Source organism: Bombyx mandarina, chromosome 10 (assembly GCF_030267445.1).
Source record: "Bombyx mandarina strain Sakado chromosome 10, ASM3026744v2".
Taxonomy (NCBI): domain Eukaryota; kingdom Metazoa; phylum Arthropoda; class Insecta; order Lepidoptera; family Bombycidae; genus Bombyx; species Bombyx mandarina.
In genome coordinates, this window is record NC_143217.1 from 8,283,366 (window position 1) to 8,306,726 (window position 23,361).

General features: G+C 34.7%; 1 protein-coding gene across 2 annotated transcripts; it reads left to right on the plus strand.

Annotated features, from left to right (window-relative positions):
• The first annotated feature begins 238 nt into the window (after positions 1-238).
• Positions 239-21,438, plus strand: ine (solute carrier family 6 member inebriated). Of its 2 annotated transcripts, none has more exons than XM_028169749.2 (9): positions 239-805; positions 10,265-10,455; positions 15,302-15,436; positions 16,160-16,373; positions 16,557-17,053; positions 17,201-17,313; positions 18,399-18,678; positions 19,391-19,623; positions 19,960-21,438. In XM_028169749.2, exons 1-9 carry the CDS (start codon positions 396-398, stop codon positions 20,068-20,070), a joined length of 2,184 nt encoding a protein of 727 aa, XP_028025550.2. In that variant the 5' UTR covers positions 239-395; the 3' UTR covers positions 20,071-21,438. The 2 variants fall into 2 exon arrangements, with proteins under 2 accessions (XP_028025550.2, XP_089586662.1); XM_089730536.1 differs by lacking the exon at positions 239-805 and adding an exon at positions 9,485-9,586.
• Positions 21,439-23,361: the final 1,923 nt, after the last annotated feature.

The window sequence follows — 23,361 nt, forward strand, 5'->3', positions numbered from 1 at the left end:
CTGTCGAAGAACCAAAATGTCTGTAATTTTTCCTATTGTTTTCCATTATGTAAATTAAAATACAAGAGAAATGGTAAGTCAAAGCTGATCGTTCGTTTTAATGAACCCTGAACAGTACATTGAAGTTAGTAACGCAAGCGCAGAGCAACGTTTCATGGCCATTGCCTCGCATGCGCGAACTCCCCTCTTCCTGTCGACTTCCCCCACTACTGGTTGCCACAATCGCATTTTGTTTACCAATTGCTTTGCCTCGATTGACGAGTTAGTCAGGGCAGTCGGTCGAGTAACTATAACGACCTCGCTCGTTCTCGCGTACGTTCATAATTCACAGTCGCGCGTCGTCAGCGACGCACGCGACTTATAATCACCGCGTCATGACCCTGTGACGTGATATTATGAACAAAGCCGAATCTTCGACGGAAACCGCCGCGCCCAGCGTGGCGATCCACGTGGAACAGTATGACGACTGTCAGGACGTCGAAAGCTCAAAGTTTCTCAACCTGCAAGAACCGGCAGCTACAATTAATACCTCTGCACCAATGAGAAAAGTTAAGAGCTTTAGTGACACCCATAAAATTCGTGATGTTGCCGCTGCTTCCGGAGCTGCTTCTGCAAGAAGTTTACGACCATATGAACAAGTGATTCCTTACCCTGAAGGATCCGAAAACGGAACTAACCAATATGGAGCGCCATCGGTTCGATCCCTCGCTTCAATCGGCATGGGCTGCACCGATGGTCGCAAAATGGTTATTAGACGAGTACCTACTTCGCCCACAGAATTGTTCCATCTAGTGCGTCCTCCTACGTGAGTACCTCTCGGAATAACACATCCTCTGACTTGCCATTATTCAATTGACTATATGGACATCTTTATAACTTTAATATCCATATGAGTATTTACTATTGTCATCCGGTCCCACGATCTTAGTTGTATGTTAGTGATAGATTCTTATTGCATGCTATTGAAGCACATTTGTTTAAATAAGTATTTTGATAAAACGATAAAACACATTCAGTATTACAAAAACATTATATCTATATCGGTCTTAATCTGATTAAAACAAATTATAATTCGGAATTGAAGCAACGTGCATTACGCGAAGCACTGGTCGTTAATTTTATAAAGTTTGTTGTATGTTGATAGTTACCTAATCATTAAAATATCAATTGAATCGTTTGTACCCAAATAATTTTCAAAACTATTTCAATTTTGTCATTTTATATTGTGGTCGAAGATTGTGCATTTAACATTCACGCGCTAAATTTATTTAAAATTTCCTGTCATTCGTTTCATTCAACTCTGTGATACAACTGTTTCAATTATAGTAACATAGTTTTTCGTAATTCTCGTATTTAGAACACTTACTAAAGGTATATAGTAAGGTACATAGTCTTAAAAGTATATCAGCTATTCTTATGCATTTGGTTCCCACATATGTATTTGCTAAACAAAACAATAGTTGCAACGTAAGAATTCATATCAGTGATAAATCAGATTTGTTCAATCACGGAGATCCATAAATCATTTTATCACAGAACTTACATAATGGTCACAACGTGCACCGGATTCAATACGTCATGAAATTATTTTTAATCAGAATTCAACTGAAGTCTTTCTCTAATAATATATGTAGAATTGAACATTGTACAGTACTCAAAGAGTACCACACTACTTGATAAAGATTACTCTTTTATTAATCTATGTGTGAGACGAGCTGAGATGTCATTTAGGTATTAACTTGGTATTAGATACACTGCAGAACATAAGGAACAGATTATTTTTTTATTATATACCAGAATGATGATAATAGAATAAATTTGGATTAATTAAATTTGGATTAATTAAATTTGGAATGATTAAATTTGGAATGATTATTAACGTGAATTGTAAGCTTATATTTTTAATTTTAATAATCAATATTTAATTTTAGTAATATTTTCATAGGTTTTGTCAACATGTAATTAATTAATGATCACAGATTGCTATTTCCTTTCCTGGAAACAACTGGCTCAAGGAAATAGCAGGGACGTAATTAAACGACGTAAAAGGATGTGCATATTATTAAGCTCTAACACAACAAGGTGTATCTCCTATTATTCAATATTTGAAATTATGTTGTAACTAAAATACTTTGCAAAACAAAAAAGTCTGATTAATTTAGTTTTGATAGTCCGTGGAAAATTGAATGATGAAAAAAATGAAAATCAAAGTGAAGTAATTTTTTTGGCAAACTCGATTTATTTATTATGGTTTTATTTGATAAAATAACATCTCAAATAAAACCATATTAACAACAAACAGTAAAATTTATTTAATTGTTTTTTTTAAACAAACATGGATTCAGTTAAAGCTACGAATTTATCATTTGCAATACTATCGTTGATAAGCATTAATATCAACTTTGCAAAGATTAGGATTGAATTCCGTGATCATTTGCTAATCCGCCAACCGTGAACTTAATAATAATATTTACGACACATTCGAAAAATCATAATCAAAAAAAGAAAAACAATGAATTTTAGTAACGAAGTAACATAAAGGAATTATCTGTTTTAGATTTATCTTATTTCACTATTCTACAACAAAATTCATTTTATGTTTTCTACGCATTCTTAAAATATATTTAAAAATGGTGTAAAAAAATTCATATTTGATAATTTTGCAACTTTAGGAACGGACACTAACAACATTTGAATGCTATATAAACGGTATAATCTCGCTTATTATTTTTACTTTGTTAGTTCGCGCACTATATTTTAATGACCAAACGAAAATTAAATAAGTAAGTAGTATTTACTTCGGTTTTTGTGATTCGTTACTACTACTACAGTAATTACTCAAATTCTTATGGTATTCTTCTATGGTAATACTTAATCATAAATTTAACCAATTATAAACAAAAGGTAACACGAACACAAATCAAAATAATTTATCTCAATATATCTGCATACATGGAACCTCCATCAATCCCGAACTTGCATTAGGGTTTTTTTCCCTACCTATGCTGATAGCCTTGAGAGACTATTTCAGCTTCTCCTTGAAGTGTTGGGGCACACGGGGCTCAAACCGAAGTGTTGCTAACACTGGCCCTAGCTAGAGCAGTGCTTCGCAAAATCTACCACCGGATCAGAAACGCGACCCACTGAAAAGATCCGGCGAGAAACTCAGTAGGCTGTTTCTATGGGTTAATTTACTCGTCGAGCCCTTGGTGCTCTTTTGAACGCGGTGAACTAATAAACATCATCTCTCCTGAATTATAGGAGTAGCGTAGAAGTGATATATTCTTGCGTCCGCAAACATGCTCGAAGACTTCAAAAATCGATCACTTAATAAGGCCAATGTCCACTGCGTTTATTTAGTCCTTATACATTGCTATTAATAAACACGGTGTAATAAACACTGGCCTAGTATATATTTTGTCTCTTTCGACCTTATGTCAAACTGAATGGTAATGAAAAAGAAATGAATAATCTTTTATTACACAACGGCTATTTATTAACTATTACAGCCTAAGCGAAGGCCGTAAACTTTCATAGTTTTACTCAACTCGAATACTATACAAAAGCTTAATTCAAAAGTAACTTCCATGATAGCAAAAACGTAGTCAACAACATTTAAAAGTAGTAAGGATTGCATAAAAAACCTACATATTGATATCGGTTTATATCAGTAACACGATTTGATGTCGCCATCTTTATTTCCTCTTCAGCAAGGGAGGTCCTAACTCCTAGGTTCGTTTTCCTCAAAGTTGTAAATTCCCTCATGGATCACTTTCTCTCTGACGAGGACGGCATCACGCTATCCAAGTCTGTTGTTTGCCATATTAAGTATATTAAAAATGCTATATTTTAGTAAAGGGGTAACACGGAAACGGTGCAAAATATTGCAGACTCGTATGTGCTACTTAAGTAGGTAGCTATTAATAGATATCTCAATCGAAATAATTGAATATAATTTAATTTAAAACGTTTTTGGATTATAAAAATGGAACAGAAGACTTTGCTTTTCCGTTACCGTGAAAGAAATATAAAAGAATAAACAACATTATTTTACGACCATAATGAAGTGTTGAAAATGTAAGAGTGTCCTGTTTGTTTATTATTAATATTGAATGATCATTATTTCATATTTCTAAAGTCAGAGAATAATTTATAAGTACAATATTAATATGATAACAATGAAAGAGCATAATTAAATCAAGTTATAAGTTTTATCATTATAAGAGAGAATTGATTCGTTGTAAGATGTGGGTTTTATGGAATGCTATAGAAGTTCCTAAATAGATTTTTATTAAATTCGTAATTGATGACGCATATTAAAAAATTAAAATTTAAAATCTAAATTCTAACAAAATTTATTATCAACCTTGAAACTCTGATCCATTTATTATTGATTAAAAAGGAAGAGTAATGAAACTATTATAATATAATTGAAATTATATTATTCTATAAATATAGAATCGAAGTAAAATAATAATCATGTACTTCTGTTTCTATTAAGGCAGAGAGGTACTCGAGACTTTTGCGTAAAAAATACATTTCATTATCGTAATCTAATTTCGGTATTTCATCCAAATAACAACAAAACTGAAAACCTTTATCTGATGTGTATTTTAAACTTTTGTGATCTTGAAATGATAGTGCATCGATTCGTGTGCCAAAGAACGATAATCACTACATAGTATAAAACAAAGTCGCTTTCTCTGTCCCTATATCCCTATGTTTTCTTAAATCTTTAAAAGTATGCAACGGATTTTGATGCGGTTTTTTTTAATAGGTAGAGTGATTGAAGAGGAATGTTTATATGTATAATAATATCCATTAAATAGTGGAGAAATCAATAATAAATTAGTTTCCGAAGCGAAGCGAGGTCGGGTCGCTAGTATATGTATAAATGAACTTATATGAATGCTTTGCCACGACCGTTTTACTCGTTCCGTTCCGGACAGGTAACATAACAAGTCCATTGTTTAAAAGCCGTGACGTCATCTCGCGGTAAGGCTTAGTGATAAAAGATTTTAAAAGTAAATGATGCATTTTACATTTATTTACATTAGTGTCAGATTCCAACATTCAAAACAAAAGGCTTACATTGATTAATTACTTTGTAATAAATCGCTTCGATTCCTTACTTCGACATCCATTTTATGTCTTTAGTCCCAATAAAGACATTTTTGATCCGCATCAGTAATACATTATAAGAACAATTCAAAACTTACAGTACGTTGAAGTCATTATTGAAATTATGTAAGTAGAGCCTTCGGTGACCGTGACCGGTGAAACATGTTTTAATATTTTGTTAATTCATATTTTTTTATTGCCCTTGTAAAGCATACGGCCGGCCCACCTAATGGTGAATTGTTACCGTCGCCCATGGACTTGAACAATGCCAGTGGCAGAGCCAAGCCACTGCCTACATATACTTATCTGTAAAAAAAATTACACACTTTTCAAAGGGGATAACCGTATTATATGAGTGTACAATTTTAATTTATTTTATATTTATTTGTGCAAGAGAAATGTCAACAAAACTTTTATACTTGAAACTAGGATTTCCACTACTACTTCGGATTAACATAGTTGTTCCTATTTGCGAGACATTACTACCATCTCTTCTTTTCAGAAAGGTAGGATAGTAAATAATTAATAATTGCATATTTGCATAGTTCATTATTCTCTTTGCATTAATTGTAAGTTTAAATTGTTCATAAAGCCAAATTTTCGGAAATTATAAATGTTCTGAAGAAAAACACATGATTATGAAAAAAGGGGTTCCGGACAACGAAATTTTCGAATGGTTCGAAAATAAATAACTTTGTTATTTTGCTTCATAAGTCTCGGAATCGCGAAAGATATAGTGCGTCCAACATTTTGACAGGGCTACTTGAGACAATCCTAAAATCCTGCGATGATTATGTTTACAAAGAGTTTTCGTCGTTTGACCTTCACGTTGAGACGATAACGCTGCAACCCAGCTATCTGCTCACACATATCTCGCATACGTCGTACGGATACAACGATTGATCGTGCGCCAGTACCGGTCGGCCTTATCACCGCCTACTTGATAATGATTTTAAAATACGTTTACGTACTTACGCGTTGACAGCTGAGGATTACTCCTGCTTTAAACTGTCTTCGCGTGTTTACGGTTTCGGTAAAAAACTTTCCTGAATTCTCCAAAATGTAATTAACGAACGCACATGACTATAACTTACACGTCGTTTCTGAACGGCAATAAATATTTAAGACCAGCTGACCCGGCAGACTTCGTAGTGCCTAAACCTAAGCCTTTGTATAAAATAAACTTAAAACAAACAAAAGGAATCCGTCCGACGGGGGACACATTAAAGGAAAAACAAAATTGTTATTTTTATTTAATTCCGATCATTTTCATATTTATCTAACCTTTTAAACCTTCCCTGGACTTTCTCGAATAATTCAAGACCAAAATTAGCCAAATCGGTTCAGCCGTTCTCGAGTTTTAGCGAGACTAACGAACAGCAATTCATTTTTATATATAGAGAAGAAGAAGAAGATATTACACTTTTGTTTTTAGCCAATGTTAAACAAACAGCCGTCTGTTGTTAAAGATTAGGTAGAATAAAGGCAACGCAAGACCAATTAAAATCATGACTGTATCGTATGATATCTTTATTGAATCTACACGAAGGTTAATTAAAAATGTTAATTGAGTTATCTATTATATTTTTATAAAAAGCAATAACTAGTGCTACAGTTTGTTGAACGCATAAGGTCAACATCTTCCCAACGATTGTCATCGCCTTTCATTTGAAGTAAAACAGCAAGTGACATTCAATTTACGATTTCAACAGTTTACCACCAGGAGAATATTGAACTTATAATCCAATAAAAATCAAACTGGCTTGATATAAATTTAAATTTTCCAAAAAGCTATGTATTGAATTCGACGTTTTTTTTCAGTTTTATGTTTTAATTTGACCTTCACACAACCTTAAGCCGGCAAGTTTTTCTTTGCCTTTGCCATATACCATCCCGCCGTGGGATGAACTCCACGGTATCCCTGGAGAGTTATGACATGCGCTTCAATGAGAGTCCATAGCAATACGCAGCTTGGCTGTGCCTTCCGGAAATGCGGATGTTCATGAGTGGCAGGGACCACCCACCATTAGGTGCGTCGTTAGCTTGTCTGCCTTCGAAGACAGTATAAAATAAAAGAATTCAAACGATAATAAAAAATTGTAGATATTATAATATATTCTAAAAATCACTTCCTTGTTTTCAAAGCTTTTCCGCTTTAAAATTTCTAATTAAAATTTAAACTTTTAAATTTCACTGTTTAATTTACAAAGGTAGTCTTCTTTTATTTATTTATTTCCCAATTATAACTATTATAGTGATCAAATACAATACAATTACAATACAATTAATACAATTTTGGTAATAATTGTGGCTTTATATATGTAATGCCGACCTTTATCTATAGCTCTATACATGTATGTACACATGTATACATACATATATGATATGGAATATTACAGAATGATATAATAAGGAAACAATAGGCTTATATAAGCCTATATATATAAGCCCTTAATCTCTTTCAAAATTAATATTTCAAACAGTAATATTATACTCTACGAAACTGAACTCTCTTTTCACTGAATGGTGACGTCACACGACAGGTGAGCGATTCCGTCTAGGAAAAAACATTTTTTAAACTAAAGAGTTTTAAAGGTTTTAAATGATCAAGGTTTTTCTTTAGACATATATACCTATATAAATATACACACATATCATTATTGTTCATATCCACATTAATCATATCCTTATAATAAACTTTATGAATGAAAATATATAGGATAAAAATTACAAAGAAATCAAAATCAATATTCTCTTTATTTGTATATTTAAACGTAAGGTGTTTGCGAGGAGTATGATTATAATACATCTTAAAATGCTTAGAAACTATCACCTTATACAGTCTAGCCTTTGAGCCATTTCTGACGTCACGTTAATCTTCCGCTGCTGTAGATCATTCATCATTGATCAGACCAAACAGCTCACTTTCATCAAGGTCGTGGTGCGTAAAAAAACTAAAATTATTTTGATGATACTCAGTCAGAGGGTGGAATTTTATGCTTGCGTAAGTAGTGACCATATGATTATCATAGCAATACTTTTGCACAATACATATTTGAATTATATTATGAGTAAATGCAAAAAATAGGAGTTCAACGTCGTATATGTACTACAAAGTTGAATACTCATAAATTATAAGTAATGTTTGCAATAATACCTTTTAACAAAAACCTTGAGTTGTGGGAAGGAAATAAAGAACAGTACCGCTACTGTGAGGTTTTTCACCGGTAGTGTCCAGTTAGCCTCTAAGACGCTATTGCCTATTCCGACATTGGTTTTCCCCACCCTCGGTGGTAGCAGGATGCATCACAAACCAACCATTACCGCGTCAAAAAAAGAATTAATCTATTACAATCAAATAGTGCTTAATCTCAATGAAGGTAATTTTAAAATTAAATTTGTAGTTGGACATTGGTTCGCCTCTTTGGTCAAATGCTTAGTGGTTATCTTCCGGGCCTATTGTAATCTTCACCCAAGATTTCCTCGAGATAGTGCTGTAGTAGAAAGCGGTATTCGAGCATGAAGGCTAGCTTCGTGGGGTCTTCTCCTCGTAACTTAAATCATTTACAAGTAATTGTTGCTCAGGCTGGAGCCTTTCAAAGGCATAACCGTCAGATTTGGTTATCTTCTCGAGAAAAAATGCAAAAATATACCTTGTCGTCGAGTGGTTACACGCTTCCCGCTAGGGTATCTTTCAGTCACTTCACCAGTTTCACGATAACGTTACCAGACTGCAATAAACATACAGTGAAACAAATTCGAAATTAAATACTAGTTTACAAAATTATAATTTGACACCCCTAAATGTCTAAAACCATTATTTTATTAATTAGAATTCAATTTACACCAAAGTTTAAAGCAGACTATTTCCACCTGCATTATAGCTTCCGAATTACATATTTTCTATAAACCAGTTTATAGAAAAAGTGTTTAAGATGAAGGGTGAAGATAAAAATTCAAACTTAAATTTAGAAAAACATGTATCCTTGTTTCGTGACGAAAATATAAATAGTTTGCACAATCAGAAAATGGAAACAATATAAATGGTCATAGCATGGCAATAATTAAATTTAAAAAATCGTTGATATTTACCACAATCTGGCTATCGAATTTTATACATATGATATTTTAATCTGGAAGGACATTGACCGCCATACAAATAAAAAAATTTTAAATGCCGAACGTAAAAAAATATTCGTCACATTTTCGGCAGTCCATGAGGTTAGCCGGAGATTGGCCCGACAAGTGCAGATATTATTACATAGTATTCGCTTAGGCACATACCTACTTATAATACGTATATGCTGTTACTATTTGTAAATCAAGTTAGCTGACGATGTCATCTAATCAATAATTGATTGACATAGCTACATACGACATATATATAGCAACGTGTCTATTATACATGTTCATTCGTTCTGTATCTTTAGTCCAGTCCATAACAACTTACCATGCTCTACCGAAGGTCTGTTTCATAAACATTTTATTAATTCGAAACCAACTAATGGAATGTGTTCATAATGTGTTTACTGTAATTTATTACATTTAAATTATTTTATTTTGTTCGAATTATTCTCTTGGCTTCTTCAATGCGTCGCCTTATTGTCTTGGACCGATTTTGATCTTATTTTTTAAATGTGTGCAAGTGGATCTCTGCATGGTTTCTTAATTGGACCCAATGGGTGGTACCACAATTGGATTCTAGCTATTTTTATTTTCGGAGCCAGACGAGGTGTCCACTCTTGTTTTATATAAATAATTTAATTTAAATTGTTTTCCCTTATGGTTTCCCTTGTTTAATATAATAAATTTAAAATAAATTGAGTTTTCTGTCCTACAAAATGACGAACAACTCGTTATCTATTAAGTTAGCTATGGCGCGTGTGCATTTGTATCTAATCTAATTTCATCAGCAAACACATCAGTTCATTAAAACACAATGTACTTACATAAATTACCTGAGACATATGGAATCCTTTACGGCTCAAATTATTTTTTAAACAAATATTTGCATTCCAAGTACAAATAATCTTCAGTTAATGTAATTTAAAATTATTCAGAATTCATTTTCGCTCCTTATACTCTAAGCCGCGTTATTGTTACTTCTCGTGTGCATGTAATGAAATAACAATCCTATTTTCAGACCCCCCGATGAAGATTCGGCATCCCACGAGAGTGACTGTGAAGAAGAAGAAGAAGATGCCGCAGTACATTTGAAACCCCGAAGGCCCTTTTGGGCTAACAAAATTCAGTTCGTGTTGGCATGCGTCGGATACTCCGTTGGCCTCGGCAATGTTTGGCGCTTTCCTTATCTCTGTTACAAAAGTGGAGGAGGTAACGTGATTCTCTGATATGTTTTTAACATCAAGTTCAAGGACGCATGTCACACTTTTCCATTAAATGAGGTCTGAATCAAAATTTCGTCGCAATAACGACATAGGCTGTATGGTAGATGCTCTACCACAAATAAATAACGTTATCTCGAGACCGTGACACGAAATTTCCCACTGAGTTTCTCGCCGGATATTCTCAGTGGATCGCGATTCCGATCCGGTGGTAGATTCTGTCAAACACAGCTTTTGCTAGGGCTAGTCTTAGCAAATTCTCTCAGGTTGAGCCTGTGAGCTTCACTAACCATCCGGGCGTAACTGGAATATACTCTCATGCTACCAGCGAATAGGTAGGAAAAAACAAAAAAAAGCACGAAATTTCAAAGATGGCCATTGACTGTTGGAGTAGCGGTTTGACTGCTTGACTGTACCCCTAGTGGCCGTACGATCATATGCCTACAGCGACAATAAAGTAAAATACAATGACCAATAGGTTATGCTGTCGTTAAATACCAGTTAGACTAAAGCCGTCTCTCCGTCCGTGCCAGTTAAACAAAAACTTATTTGAGCTTTCTCTTCAAACGATTTAAATTACTCTTCAATCGTAATTTAAAATCCTTGTGTAGGTATTTAACGAATTCGTCATAAGTTCATTTGAAAATTAAATATAGAAAGGTACGCTTATTTACGGACACGTCCATGCGATTTTTTGTTTACGACTGCCATTGCTGCGAGTACATAACTAATGGGCAATATTAATTTTTTTAGCATTTTTTGAACAAGGCATTCTAAATTTAAAATATAAAAAATACGTTTATGAATGGACATTTCCAAATGATTTGTTGTTTACGATTCACATTATCTATTGATTCAAGCAACCAATCGAAAATGTTACATTAAATTAGAACTTAAGAGGTGTGAACAACGAGCATCGAATTCTACTTAACACGCCCACTTTATAATTCTTTCCTTCACACTTAAGATTTAGTTTCACCTGAATGTGTTATTCGGAATTTTGTTTAAAATTTTATTAATTAAGTTACGTGCTCTCCGACAACTGAATAATCTGAAACTTTGTCAATTATTAGAGACCGCTAGGAATAAAATTATTTAATTGTATGTTTTTTTAGTAAGCCAAGTTTCGCGGGCCATCTTACAATCACCTGACCTTGAACGTTCATCAGAGCCCATAGTCCACAACGCGAACCCCTTCTCATACTTGTCCGGTTATTCTAGCTTCAAAGCAGACTATATGATTCGCGTCTGAGTAGGAATACGGCGCCCGTCCAAGCGGGCTTGCAACAAATTCTACCATCAAAACAAAATAAGTTTATTAAAAGTAATCATCATGAATCAGAACGATAGCAAAGTTTTTAATTTTTAAAACTCTAATTTTACTTCTTGGTCTTTTTACGTAATACTTTTGTGGAGATGTATAACAACGGAGGAAAGATTTCCTACCGAGCGGATGATATTGCTCGGTAGACCTTGTAGAAGCTTGTCTTGAAAATGTCGTAAGCGAGATTCAGGCATCTGTCAAATGTCTTGCGTTGTATGATGGCTACCCGCCACAAATTCGTATATATATTTTTTAAGCTAACATATTATTTGCACTCGGTCCGCTAATATAGAATCGTCGCGACACTCGGCCGGTGTAAATTAACTCATTAAGATGACAGAGAGATCGTGTCCGTCGTGACATTGCATTAAACTCAACTATTTAAGTGGCAATGGCGTTTGAAATTAAACAAGCACGAAAAATGATCCACAATTAGATTGACCATGAGGACATCGATTATCACAATTTTTTAGCAGAGCGTCAATTTCGAAACGTGATCAGTAAAATTAACACACTAGTTGGAATCTAAAAACGAGAAAATACCTCATCTCAAATAACTGAAATGTGTAGATATAGTTTTGTTACGGCTTAACAATATCGAACAATTTGTCTCGAAGACAATTTTTATTTTTTATTGCTTAGATGGGTGGACGAGCTCACAGCCCAGCTGGTGTTAAGTGGTGGTAATAAAACGAAATCAAGCCGAAACTTTAATACATGGCATTATAATGGTTCTTTAATTGTCACATTTGGAATGTTCCACATCATGTCGTTATAAAGTTGCTAAATTAAACTACTAGCAGTTTTACTGCAACTAACAATTATATCTATTTGACAAACTTAATCGGTCCTTAAGGTGCTTACTACCTTTTTTCTGTAATGATATAAAGATACGAAGTCAAATGACGATCAGCCGTAAAAAAATCAGACAGACGCGACCATGTCACGAACACTACCATTATAAGTTCATTTGGACACACCCACAATCCAAATACACCAATATATGTATTTACAATCATTAACGAACAGCAAATGCGTTATGTATATAAACCGCGCGAAATCGTGATCTGAGATGTTTGTGTCATCTGTCACTAATAGGAGCTATTGTCGGCGAGGTACGAACTAGAACCATCAACACGACAACACGGTGTGAATTACAGCTGATGCTTTCTGTAAACTGACTCTTCACAGTAAACAAGTTTTCAAGATATCAAATGATTTATCACAATTAACTAATTACGTGAGGTATAGGTGCCGTGCAAATATTAACAAGAATTTTTCTACACTTTTCGCGTTAGTAAAAATTTACGAATATAGCGTTCAATTGTAAAATTTGTTGTAAAAATTTTCTATAAACTCATGTATGCATGTTTTATCTATTAGACAAACGTATCAAATTTTCCGACAGTATCTACGTACACAACAACTGATATTTAAAACTACCGATTTCTGAGCATAGATATTTTGTATTCCCGATTGTCGTCCTGCAGCTTATCTAAAATATTTTTGTACTAGTAGCTTGCCTTCTTCATTTATCTTTTTTAATCAATCGTTCATATCAAAATCAAATACATTATCATAATTACAGGAAAAATAGCTGAATCTATTAGTATCCGTACATTTATGAATTTTGAAGAAGTCGAACATGTTCATCTTACCGTTACCATTTTAGTGTGGTCACGACCACTGTATTGATTTATACTTAACCGCGTCATAATCATAGTTATGTAAAAATATTAATCAGTAATTTAATTGTATTAATATTTCAGAAATAATGTTCGAGGTTCAAAAGTTATAAATGAACAATTTTGAATATATTTTCTAACTCAACGCGGTTCAGTTTAGCGGATCATGCATGTTGTGCCTTTAATGTGTGAAGTCATATATTCAAGGATACGAGTCCTTACTACTCCACTATAATTTCACTTTTTTCTGAAAGTCATACCTAATTAACATAACGTAAAGTGTTCGCGAATGCTTACATTTTATTTTTAGACAAAACGCCTACTATACAGAATCTGTAAACAATGAAATTGACATTCTTAATTCTACATCGTGCAACGCAGACGTAAGATATTCTCTAGATAACGGTTATATGGATTCGGGCAGAACATTCAGGCACTGGGATAAGAATATTATTTACTCGTTTTTACGTAAAACTTGCAAATTTAACAATCGATCTATAATAGTGTTGCTTGGTCCATATTTTAAAATAGTTTTCCTGCAGCTATAACGGATAAGATTTTTTTTGTTCTTTCTTATCAAAACAAAAAACATAAGTTTTTTTTAATTTTTTTTTTTATACCTCTATATTTTTTCTCTATACTATTTACCTCTATATTTTTTACTTCTTTGTGCATGACTTATCCATTTCATATCATGCTGCATTGCTGTGACGGAAGTCACAGGTATCACTTAAGTTACCTTTGTTTGCAATTATTATTCTGTTCGTTAGTATAAAACCTAGTACATAATTATACTCCAGCTTCCAGAGTCAAATTATTATGGTCGAATTTCTCGATACCTTAAATGTGTAACATATAATTTACGATTTAATGCAAGTGACTTTTTCCTTTTTAATCACAAATTAAAGCTCGCTCGCAAATTAACGCTCATAAAATTTGTACTAAATTTTCATGATATTTTTAAACTAGTTTATTTACATTATTAATATCCATCAATCGATAAGAAAGCGGGGTAACAAATATATAAAAAATATGTAAAAAATATAATGAAACTGCACTGAAATAAACTAACTAAACTAAACTAAAAGTATGAGTAATCGCAAACAGACAATTTTATTACATTAATGTATATTACTTACTTACTAATCTAAAAAAATCATAAAACTGAAACTTTAAATATTGAAATCGCGACTCGAGAGGCACCTACAATACCACGGATCTACGAGCACTTGAGCCCTTTATCCTTTCAAGAATAGAGGTTAATTAGATAATGGTAATAATGGATTAAAGTCAATGGGTCATCTGCGAACGTAATTGAAAATAAATTGAACCTAAACTACATACCTAAATAGTGTAACTTAAATTAAAACTTCAAAAACCGTTGATTTCAAAAAAATCACGATAATCTAATCGTCTATGTGAATATTTCATATCTCTACCATCAAAACATTAGGAATAAAAAAAGAGTTGCAAAAGATTATACACTATTTATCCATTTTCCGTCATTTTAGGTAAATTGACACAATTTCACGGAGGATCCTCCTTGTTAATATTTTATCCGACGATTAAGCAGAAGTACAAATTTACGTCCGCGGGCATTCGATCTACGCTTCATTACTTCCACATATTTCTTGTTCAGTAATAACATCGTCACCTTACTGTCCAAATCAAACACCCCACCAAATTCTATCTTAAGAAGAATATTAAAATCAGTTTTAAACAGACAGACAGTTTATAGTATCGTCTAGTGATGTAGTCATCAAATTATAAGACATCGCTACGTGTTATGCCGAATCTTAATACTTACCATTTTTAATCTTCCACAGGTGCATTTTTGATACCTTACTTCATAATATTGTTAGTTTGCGGCGTCCCGATGCTCTTTATGGAACTGGCTATAGGGCAATACACAGCTCACGGCCCTATAGGGGCTTTGTCGCAGATATGTCCACTTTTTAAAGGTATTTTTAATAGTATACGTACAATTCCTTGGCTTTAGTAATGTGTAATTAATGCTCAGACCTAATTCGAATCGAAACCCAAGAAGCTGAAATTTTAACTGTATGACAATATTTTGATAGATACATATTATATTATATACAAGTCACCGTTCACAATTCACGCTTAAGTTGGGAGTTATGCGTGGGATTTTATTTCTAGTAAAAAAAAAAGATATTACGGAGGCGATCTTACACCCCTCCAGGATCAGCCCATGCCTGGCTGCTGCCTCCGATCCAGCAGTAATTCCTCCCTCCATTGCCTAGTTGAAGGAGCCCATATTGCGAGCGATATTATTGGAATGCGTTAGGCGCCACCCAACACTAAAATTACAATTATATTGAACCGGTATAACCTAAACACTTAGTTATTATTGAAAAATAGTAAAGTAGCAAGATTTAATTATTTTTGAAAATTCACCGTTACGATTAAGCAGGGTTGGCAAATTTAATTTTTGATAATGCCTGTACTTTTACGTTATTCTAGCAACGCATTATAGCCGAAGCTCCAAATTTAACGCGAGTAATACTGCGGTTTTTTATATTTACTGTGACTTCTTCTTTACTTTTACAAAAAGGTTTTTTTTCTTTAACAAAAATCGATGATGATGTAAATAAAAAATGATGTTATGTGACATGGATGGTGGACAGTGGAATTTTTTACGACTAAATAATGTACAATTTTAGGTGCAGGTTTAGCGAGTGTGGTGATCTCATTTTTAATGTCCACATACTATGCTGTGATAATCGCGTGGGCAATTTATTATTTCTTCACGTCTTTCAAAACGGAAGTACCATGGGCCAGTTGTTCAAATCGATGGAACACGGATATGTGCTGGGTGCCAAACCATAACTACACAAAACCGAATGGATCTCAAACACCCACCGAACAATTCTTCGAGTAAGATTATATTTTAGGTACCAAACTAAACTGATTTTTAACCGGGATAATGGACGTTTATTAGAACTGCTTCCAATACATTTAACGCAATACCCGTTGCAATAATGAGTCATTTAATTGCATGAATAAGTCATAATTAAATAACGAAAAATTAGATTATAATTAATCTTTGTATATTTTCAGGAAAAAGGTATTGAGTATGAGTGCCGGTATAGAATTTCCTGGTGGCATGCGGTGGGAATTGGCAGCTTGCTTGGTCTGTGCTTGGGTGTTAGTTTATTTCGCCCTGTGGAAAAGTATCAAGTCATCCGCCAAAGTTCGTTATATCACCACGACACTGCCTTTTCTGCTAATTTTAGTATTCTTAGGTCGATCTCTAACACTCGATGGGGCGGACAGAGGCTTGAGATTTTTCTTCAAACCAGAATGGGAACTTCTAAAACAATCCAGACCATGGGTTAACGCCGCTTCACAAATTTTCAATTCCATCGGCATAGCGTTCGGATCTATGATCATGTTCGCTTCATATAACAGATTCGACAACAATTTTCTACACGATACTGTGGCTGTAACATTGGTCAATGCAATAACCAGTCTCATAGTCGGAATATTCACCTTCGCTACTATTGGAAATATCGCATTTGAACAAAACACACCGGTCAAAGATGTTATCGCAGATAGTAAGTAAATCCTTATTAGTCATTAAGTCTATGCGGAAAGGTTGAATTGAAAGATATACTTAATACATTTTTCAGTGAAACAATAAAATATGAAATGATTCACTTTTACTCCATTAAAGATTTTATATAAAATTTTCTGTCTCATAGGTCCCGGACTTTTATTCGTGGTTTATCCACAAGCAATTGCAAAGATGCCAGCTTCGCAACTTTGGGCAGTTTTATTTTTCTTTATGTTCCTGTGCCTTGGCCTGAACAGTCAGGTAAGTTTAATAAAATAAAATTCTAATTCAAACTTTATTTCTTCCCAAGAAAAATGACTATTATTACTTTGCATCATCTGGTACTAGTTATGTTAATTGGCAACATTACGAATTAGATGGGTACCTACCCTTTTTTAGTAGTGTGAGGTTGAATTACCGGATCAGTAGGTGCCTCATGTGTTTGAGTAATATTTTGAAAAAAGCTCCAAAAATAATTACCTAAATAAGAAACCACGATCCAGAAGATCCGAAGAAACCAATAACAATAACAGCATCTCACAAAGGTCTAGAATAACGCCACCCAACCCAAGACGTGGGCGTCGTAAAAGATTAAGGGATTTACAATAAAAATGGCAGCAGCGTTTTCTGTGTATAAGTAAACGTACTACGATTTTCAACTGCCTGTTTGAACAGAACAACAATTTACTGGATGTACCTACAAACAATTCATGAAAGTTACGGTACAAAAGACAGAGAAAACCGAAGTCCGTTAGTTAGAGGTTCTAAACGATATATGAAAAAGAGATTATCGGCAATCCAAATGGCCCTCTTGTATATAGAGAAGTAGCTAGTATTGCGAAGCCCCCGCCCAGAGATAAGAATCGACCAGTACTTACTCGACGCGAGGCCAGACTTCTGCTTTATATAAGCACAAGCGTGCAATATCGCTTCGCTTCACTCTAATGAGAACACCTAATATTTAAGAAGCGAGCCTACCTTTACCTTCTGAATGACTCTGATTCTGAACACTGCTCGTAATATCGACCCCAATTAATACCCAAGAATGCGACCTCGATAAGGTTGCAGGAATATTGATTTGATATCCTTGGAATTACGGTTACATGACAAAGGGGTATTTCATCGCAATTAACGTACTAAGCTGCGCTTACAAAAAGGTAGAAAGATTGATGTCTATATAAGGTATAGACCGCCGGTCTATTCTACATAATAAAACAAAAAAGGGCGTAAAGTAGTAGAATATACCAATATTAATATATTATTAAGAAACTGTACACTAACTACTACTAATAACGTTATACGAATACAAAAAAAAAATTCAATTCATTTTGTTTGTTTTTTTACAGTTTGCCATTGTGGAAGTTGTCGTTACTTCGATACAAGATGGTTTCCCAGATATGATCCGTAGGAAACTTGTGTATCATGAGCTCTTAGTATTATTGGTGTGCGCGGTGTCACTCGTATTCGGCCTACCACATATAATACATAGCGGCATATACATATTCCAATTAATGGACTACTATGCCGCTTCGCTCAGTATCACGTATCTTGCATTTTTCGAAGTTGTTGCCATAGCTTGGTTCTATGGAGTGGGGAGACTTTCTCGAAACATTAAACAGATGACAGGTGAGATTAAAAATACTAATATTGATGATTGATGATTTCTTCATTCGTCATTGTTATGTACCTATGCCAGGAACTATTTTTGTCACTGTAGACAGTATTAGTTACATTTCGAAATTATATAGTTTTGAAAGCAGGCTCGTATAATATCGACATACCTACATGTACATGTACACAGTAATTTACCTATTTAAGTATACGACGTTACAACATTTATACAGTAATCTTTTGCTTACCGAGTAATCAGTTAATTAAAGAGACGAAACATCTATAAAAGCCATTGCAGGATGTCCCTTATAATGGGAATCACAACAATTTTTACATACATAATAACATGAACTCATTCATTTTTAAACAATGTCATGAATCATTACTATTATCAAGATTGTTATTTAACACGCCCTAAAAAGTTTTATCTTTATATGATGTATTTAAGTATATAATAATTTAAAACTAAATCTGTTATTAGCTAAAACATCAGCAATATTTATTTTTGACATCAGCAAATAATCATGTGGTTAGTTTTTATTGTTGCTTGCATAAAGCAGTGCTTAGTAATTTGATGATTCACAAGATGGACGTCACTTTTATCCTAACAACAGGAATCGAATTTAATAGTACGCCTAAAAATTAAAACCCTTCTGAATCTCCCTTTCACATATATTTTATTTTTAAAACATATATTTAACACATTGTCATGTATTTACTTTTACAGGTCGACGTCCGTCAATTTATTTCCGATTTTGTTGGCTGATTGCTACACCTGCTCTATTAATAGCACTATGGGTGGCAAGTCTCGTCGATTATACTCCCCCCAGCTACCGGCAGTACCAATATCCAGCATGGGCACAAGCAATTGGTTGGATTATCGCCTCCCTTTCCTTATTATGCATTCCTGTGTACGCTGTAATAGTCGTATTTAGAGCACCCGGGGAAAATTTACTTGAGGTTTGTCTATTAATAATAAATTAACCCCCTTAATGATTTTAGTGCAGTGCAATAGTCATACTGTTTTATTGCAAGCTCTCTCTCTCTCTCTCTCTGATAATTATAGCAGTCATCTCCATGTCTTTACAACATGTATTTAATAGGACGCGATAAAAAGATTACTGGCACGATTATTTTACAAAAATGTCATATAATTTACGATGTTCTAATCCTCAAAACGAAATGACGTGTATCGGTAAGAACTGCCTAATGTACCTACCTACCAAACTTGCCAATCGCTTCCTACAATATTTATCGTAAAGATAAGGTTTGAATTTCCATTTTTTTTTCTTACAGAAATTGCGTTATTCCATTCGCCCGAGTTCTATTTGCGACTGTGGTGTGAATGGTTGTGATATATGCTGCTCGGAATCCGAAACTCCTGAAGATAAAACTGTTATAACTTAGTTTTTATTTTTATTTACTGAACATTGGAACTAAAAACATTACATGAGGTTGATCTACGCCAAATACCTACCTACCTACATAATTACGAGAATAGTCACTTGATATCTTTAGATAAACAAGGCAATAAGATAATAAAGACGGTCTTCCATCATTTATCATTTACAATGAGTAAGAAGTCAGCACTCGACCTAAAATAACAATTATCTGCCTATCTAACTTCACAGTCACTAGTGACACAGATATCGCACTTGAATGCCTGCTAAACACTTAACGATCAATTTTGCACAAAACACACAATCAATTACATTCAAAATGGGTACTCTATTGGCTAATTTTTTTCGAATACATAATTGTTTTATGGCTTTGTCTTGCTATAACTTTTTCAGCAATCAATCGAAAAAAACGTTATGTTACTACTGAATAATTCAACTAAACTAGTGATGAAGCGTATTACAAACTAGATACTACTGCCCTGCAACTATTTCTACAAAATATCAATCATGGGTTCCGGTTTGAAAGGTTTAACAGTCTTGATACAAAAATGATTAACTTCGACCTCATGTCTGAAATATCAATTTTTAAATACAAAAAGCAGTATTACACATAAATCGAATGATTTACAAGTTATATAGCTTTATAAAACATGTAAGTACAATAATAATTCTAACATAAGTTTCATAATTTTTCATCCTGTTGTTCTCTTAGTTATATATAATATGTAATTAAGGGCTGCATTTCCAAAACATTCCATAAACACAATCCAACGAAAGTAAGTCAATTTTAGTTTTTAATAAACTTAATATTGTGTTCTTAAAACACGGTGAAGGAATAACATCGTGTAATAAAAATCAAACCCGCAAAGTTATAGTTTGCATAATTACTGGTGGTAGGACGTCTTGTGAGTCCGCACGGGTAGGTACCACCACCCTGCCTAGTTCTGCCGTGAAGCAGTAATGCGTTTCGGTTTGAAGGGTGGGGCAGCCGTTTTACTATTTAAAGTGAGACCTTACAACTCATGACTCAAAGGTGGGTGGTGGCATTTACGTTGTAGATGTCTATGGGCTCCGGTAACCACTTAACCCGAGAAGGCCGTGAGCTCGTCCTAAAAATAATAATTGAATCATTGCTATTGTTTGTATTTATTTTAATCATTGACATTAAATTAAAATGACTGTCTAAATTATTTATCTGCAGTGTGGTTGTCCAACCATTCCATTGGAATTTTTATGTAAAATTGTATTTTCGCATGTGAGATTAAATATTGAATACATATCGACCAGTATTTGTATTTTGAATAAGTTAATGTAAATAATGTTACCAATAGGTACTATCAAGTGTTATAATATAATAAATGTAATTAAATAAAAATGATTTTTTTTTTCTTTCTTAGTACGCCATTATATACGTCCAGTTAAACTACTACTGAAAAATAATATAAGACACAGTGCTTCATCTTTGCCCTTTGGTTTCTCAATTCTATTGAATAACAGCAACTCTACAAGCCAAAATGCATAGTTACATGCATGCACAAATGTGATGGTAATACCTTTATGGGTTTAGATCTACTTGATTACAATTTATAGACGCTCAGCTCTGACGAACATATAGTCCTACTTACAATGCACCGTTGCACCATGCCCCATATTGGCTTGTATGAAGACTATGAAGAAGGTATCTAGATTGCTAACCACAATGAGATCGAAAAGCGCACAAAAATCTTAAACAGACTACAGACCCAATTAAAAACTTTACCTGGTCTAGCATATTATAACTGAAGGTGTATTAACTAGTATTTCTCAATAGCAAATAGAAAAGTCCAATATATACGAGTATTATATAATATTATAATATCTACATATTATCGCTTTTTTTTCCCTACCTATGCTGATAGTCTTGAGAGGCTATTTCAGCTACGTCGTAACGTTTGTAGGTGAGCTCACGGGGCTCAAACCGGAGAGTTGCTAACACTGACCCTAGCAAGAGCAGTGCTTCGCAGAATCTACCACCGGGTCGGAAACGCGACCCACTGAGAAGATCCGGCGAGAAACTCAGTGGGCTGTGTCTGTGGGTTAATTCGTTCGTCGAGCCCTTCGTCGCAAGCGACGGGTTCGACGAGGACGGTGACCGGTGCTTGTGGTGCCTAAAAGCACCGTTAATGGATCAGGAGGATCCGCAATGACGTGCTTTGTGCGGCGTCGACGGTTCACCATTCGGTCTACTGGGTCGGGTATGTAGTTTCCAGCGGCCACGATGAGAGGGTTCTCATGTCGTGCCGCCTTCTCAAAATGGCGCAGCGATGCCGACTGTAGATACTTACTAACTGAATCGAGCTCCAGGTCATCGTGGAGATCACCGTTCGATCACCGACGGCTGTCCTGCAGAATCGGGATTGAATAACCTGAAGGGATTTCAAGTGGGTGCGGGCTACGTGAGCGAACACTACGCTTGCATACGCCATGACGGGGCGTATACAAGTTTTGTAGAGAGTTACCTTATTACGGAGGGACAATTTGCTTCGACTACAAAGCATTGGGTAGAGTCGTCCTAGTATAAACGCGGCACGGTCGCGTACCGTTTTAATGTGGGGACGGAATATCATCCCTCTGTCAAGGGTGACGCCTAGGTATTTGACCTTCGAGGCCCACGGTATGGGCTGGCCAAGGAGAGTGATGGGGCTAACGGCGGAGGTGTTTAAGCGCCTATTAAGGAGTGGGATGCTCGATGTGGTATTCGGAGGGCGACCCCTTTTGAAGAGCACCGCTGTGCTTTTCGTGGGGTTGATGTCGATTCGCCATTTCCGGAACCAGTCCCATGGTGGCTACTGCGATCTGGAGTCGCCGATGAAGCAACGACATCTTCCTACACGAATAGTAGATAACCGTGTCATCGGTGAAGAGCGCTAGATGGGTCTCCGGACACCGGGGTATATCATTGATATACAAACTTTAGGTTAAATAATTTTTGTCTGGATTTAAATTGAACCACAAGTCAATGAAATTAATCACAAAAGGTCCAGGTTTAATATTTATTTACATACAACAAGTTGAACACGCACAACAGGTAGCACAGCACAGACGAAGAATAATTAGTTCATAGAATTAAATAGTAAGATAGAAAGGTAAGGTGGAAACTTAATTTAAATAAACATACAGGAAACAAAGAATTACGAAATAAGTAAGCTATCGATAGGCGACATGCGATCTGCGTGAAGTCGAGAGAATCGCTGTCCTGCACTCCACTGCAAATACCGTTAGAATGTGCGTTTTCGTTGCACATTCTATTGCCGTTATT

What these genes read in the sequence shown, in the direction of transcription:
- ine (XM_028169749.2), top strand. Translation starts at nt 396, where the DNA reads ATGAACAAAGCCGAATCTTCGACGGAAACCGCCGCGCCCAGCGTGGCG. An exon ending in GATATGTCCACTTTTTAAAG is followed by an intron (nt 15,437 to 16,159) that starts GTATTTTTAATA and finishes GTACAATTTTAG; the next exon opens with GTGCAGGTTTAGCGAGTGTG. An exon ending in CCCACCGAACAATTCTTCGA is followed by an intron (nt 16,374 to 16,556) that starts GTAAGATTATAT and finishes GTATATTTTCAG; the next exon opens with GAAAAAGGTATTGAGTATGA.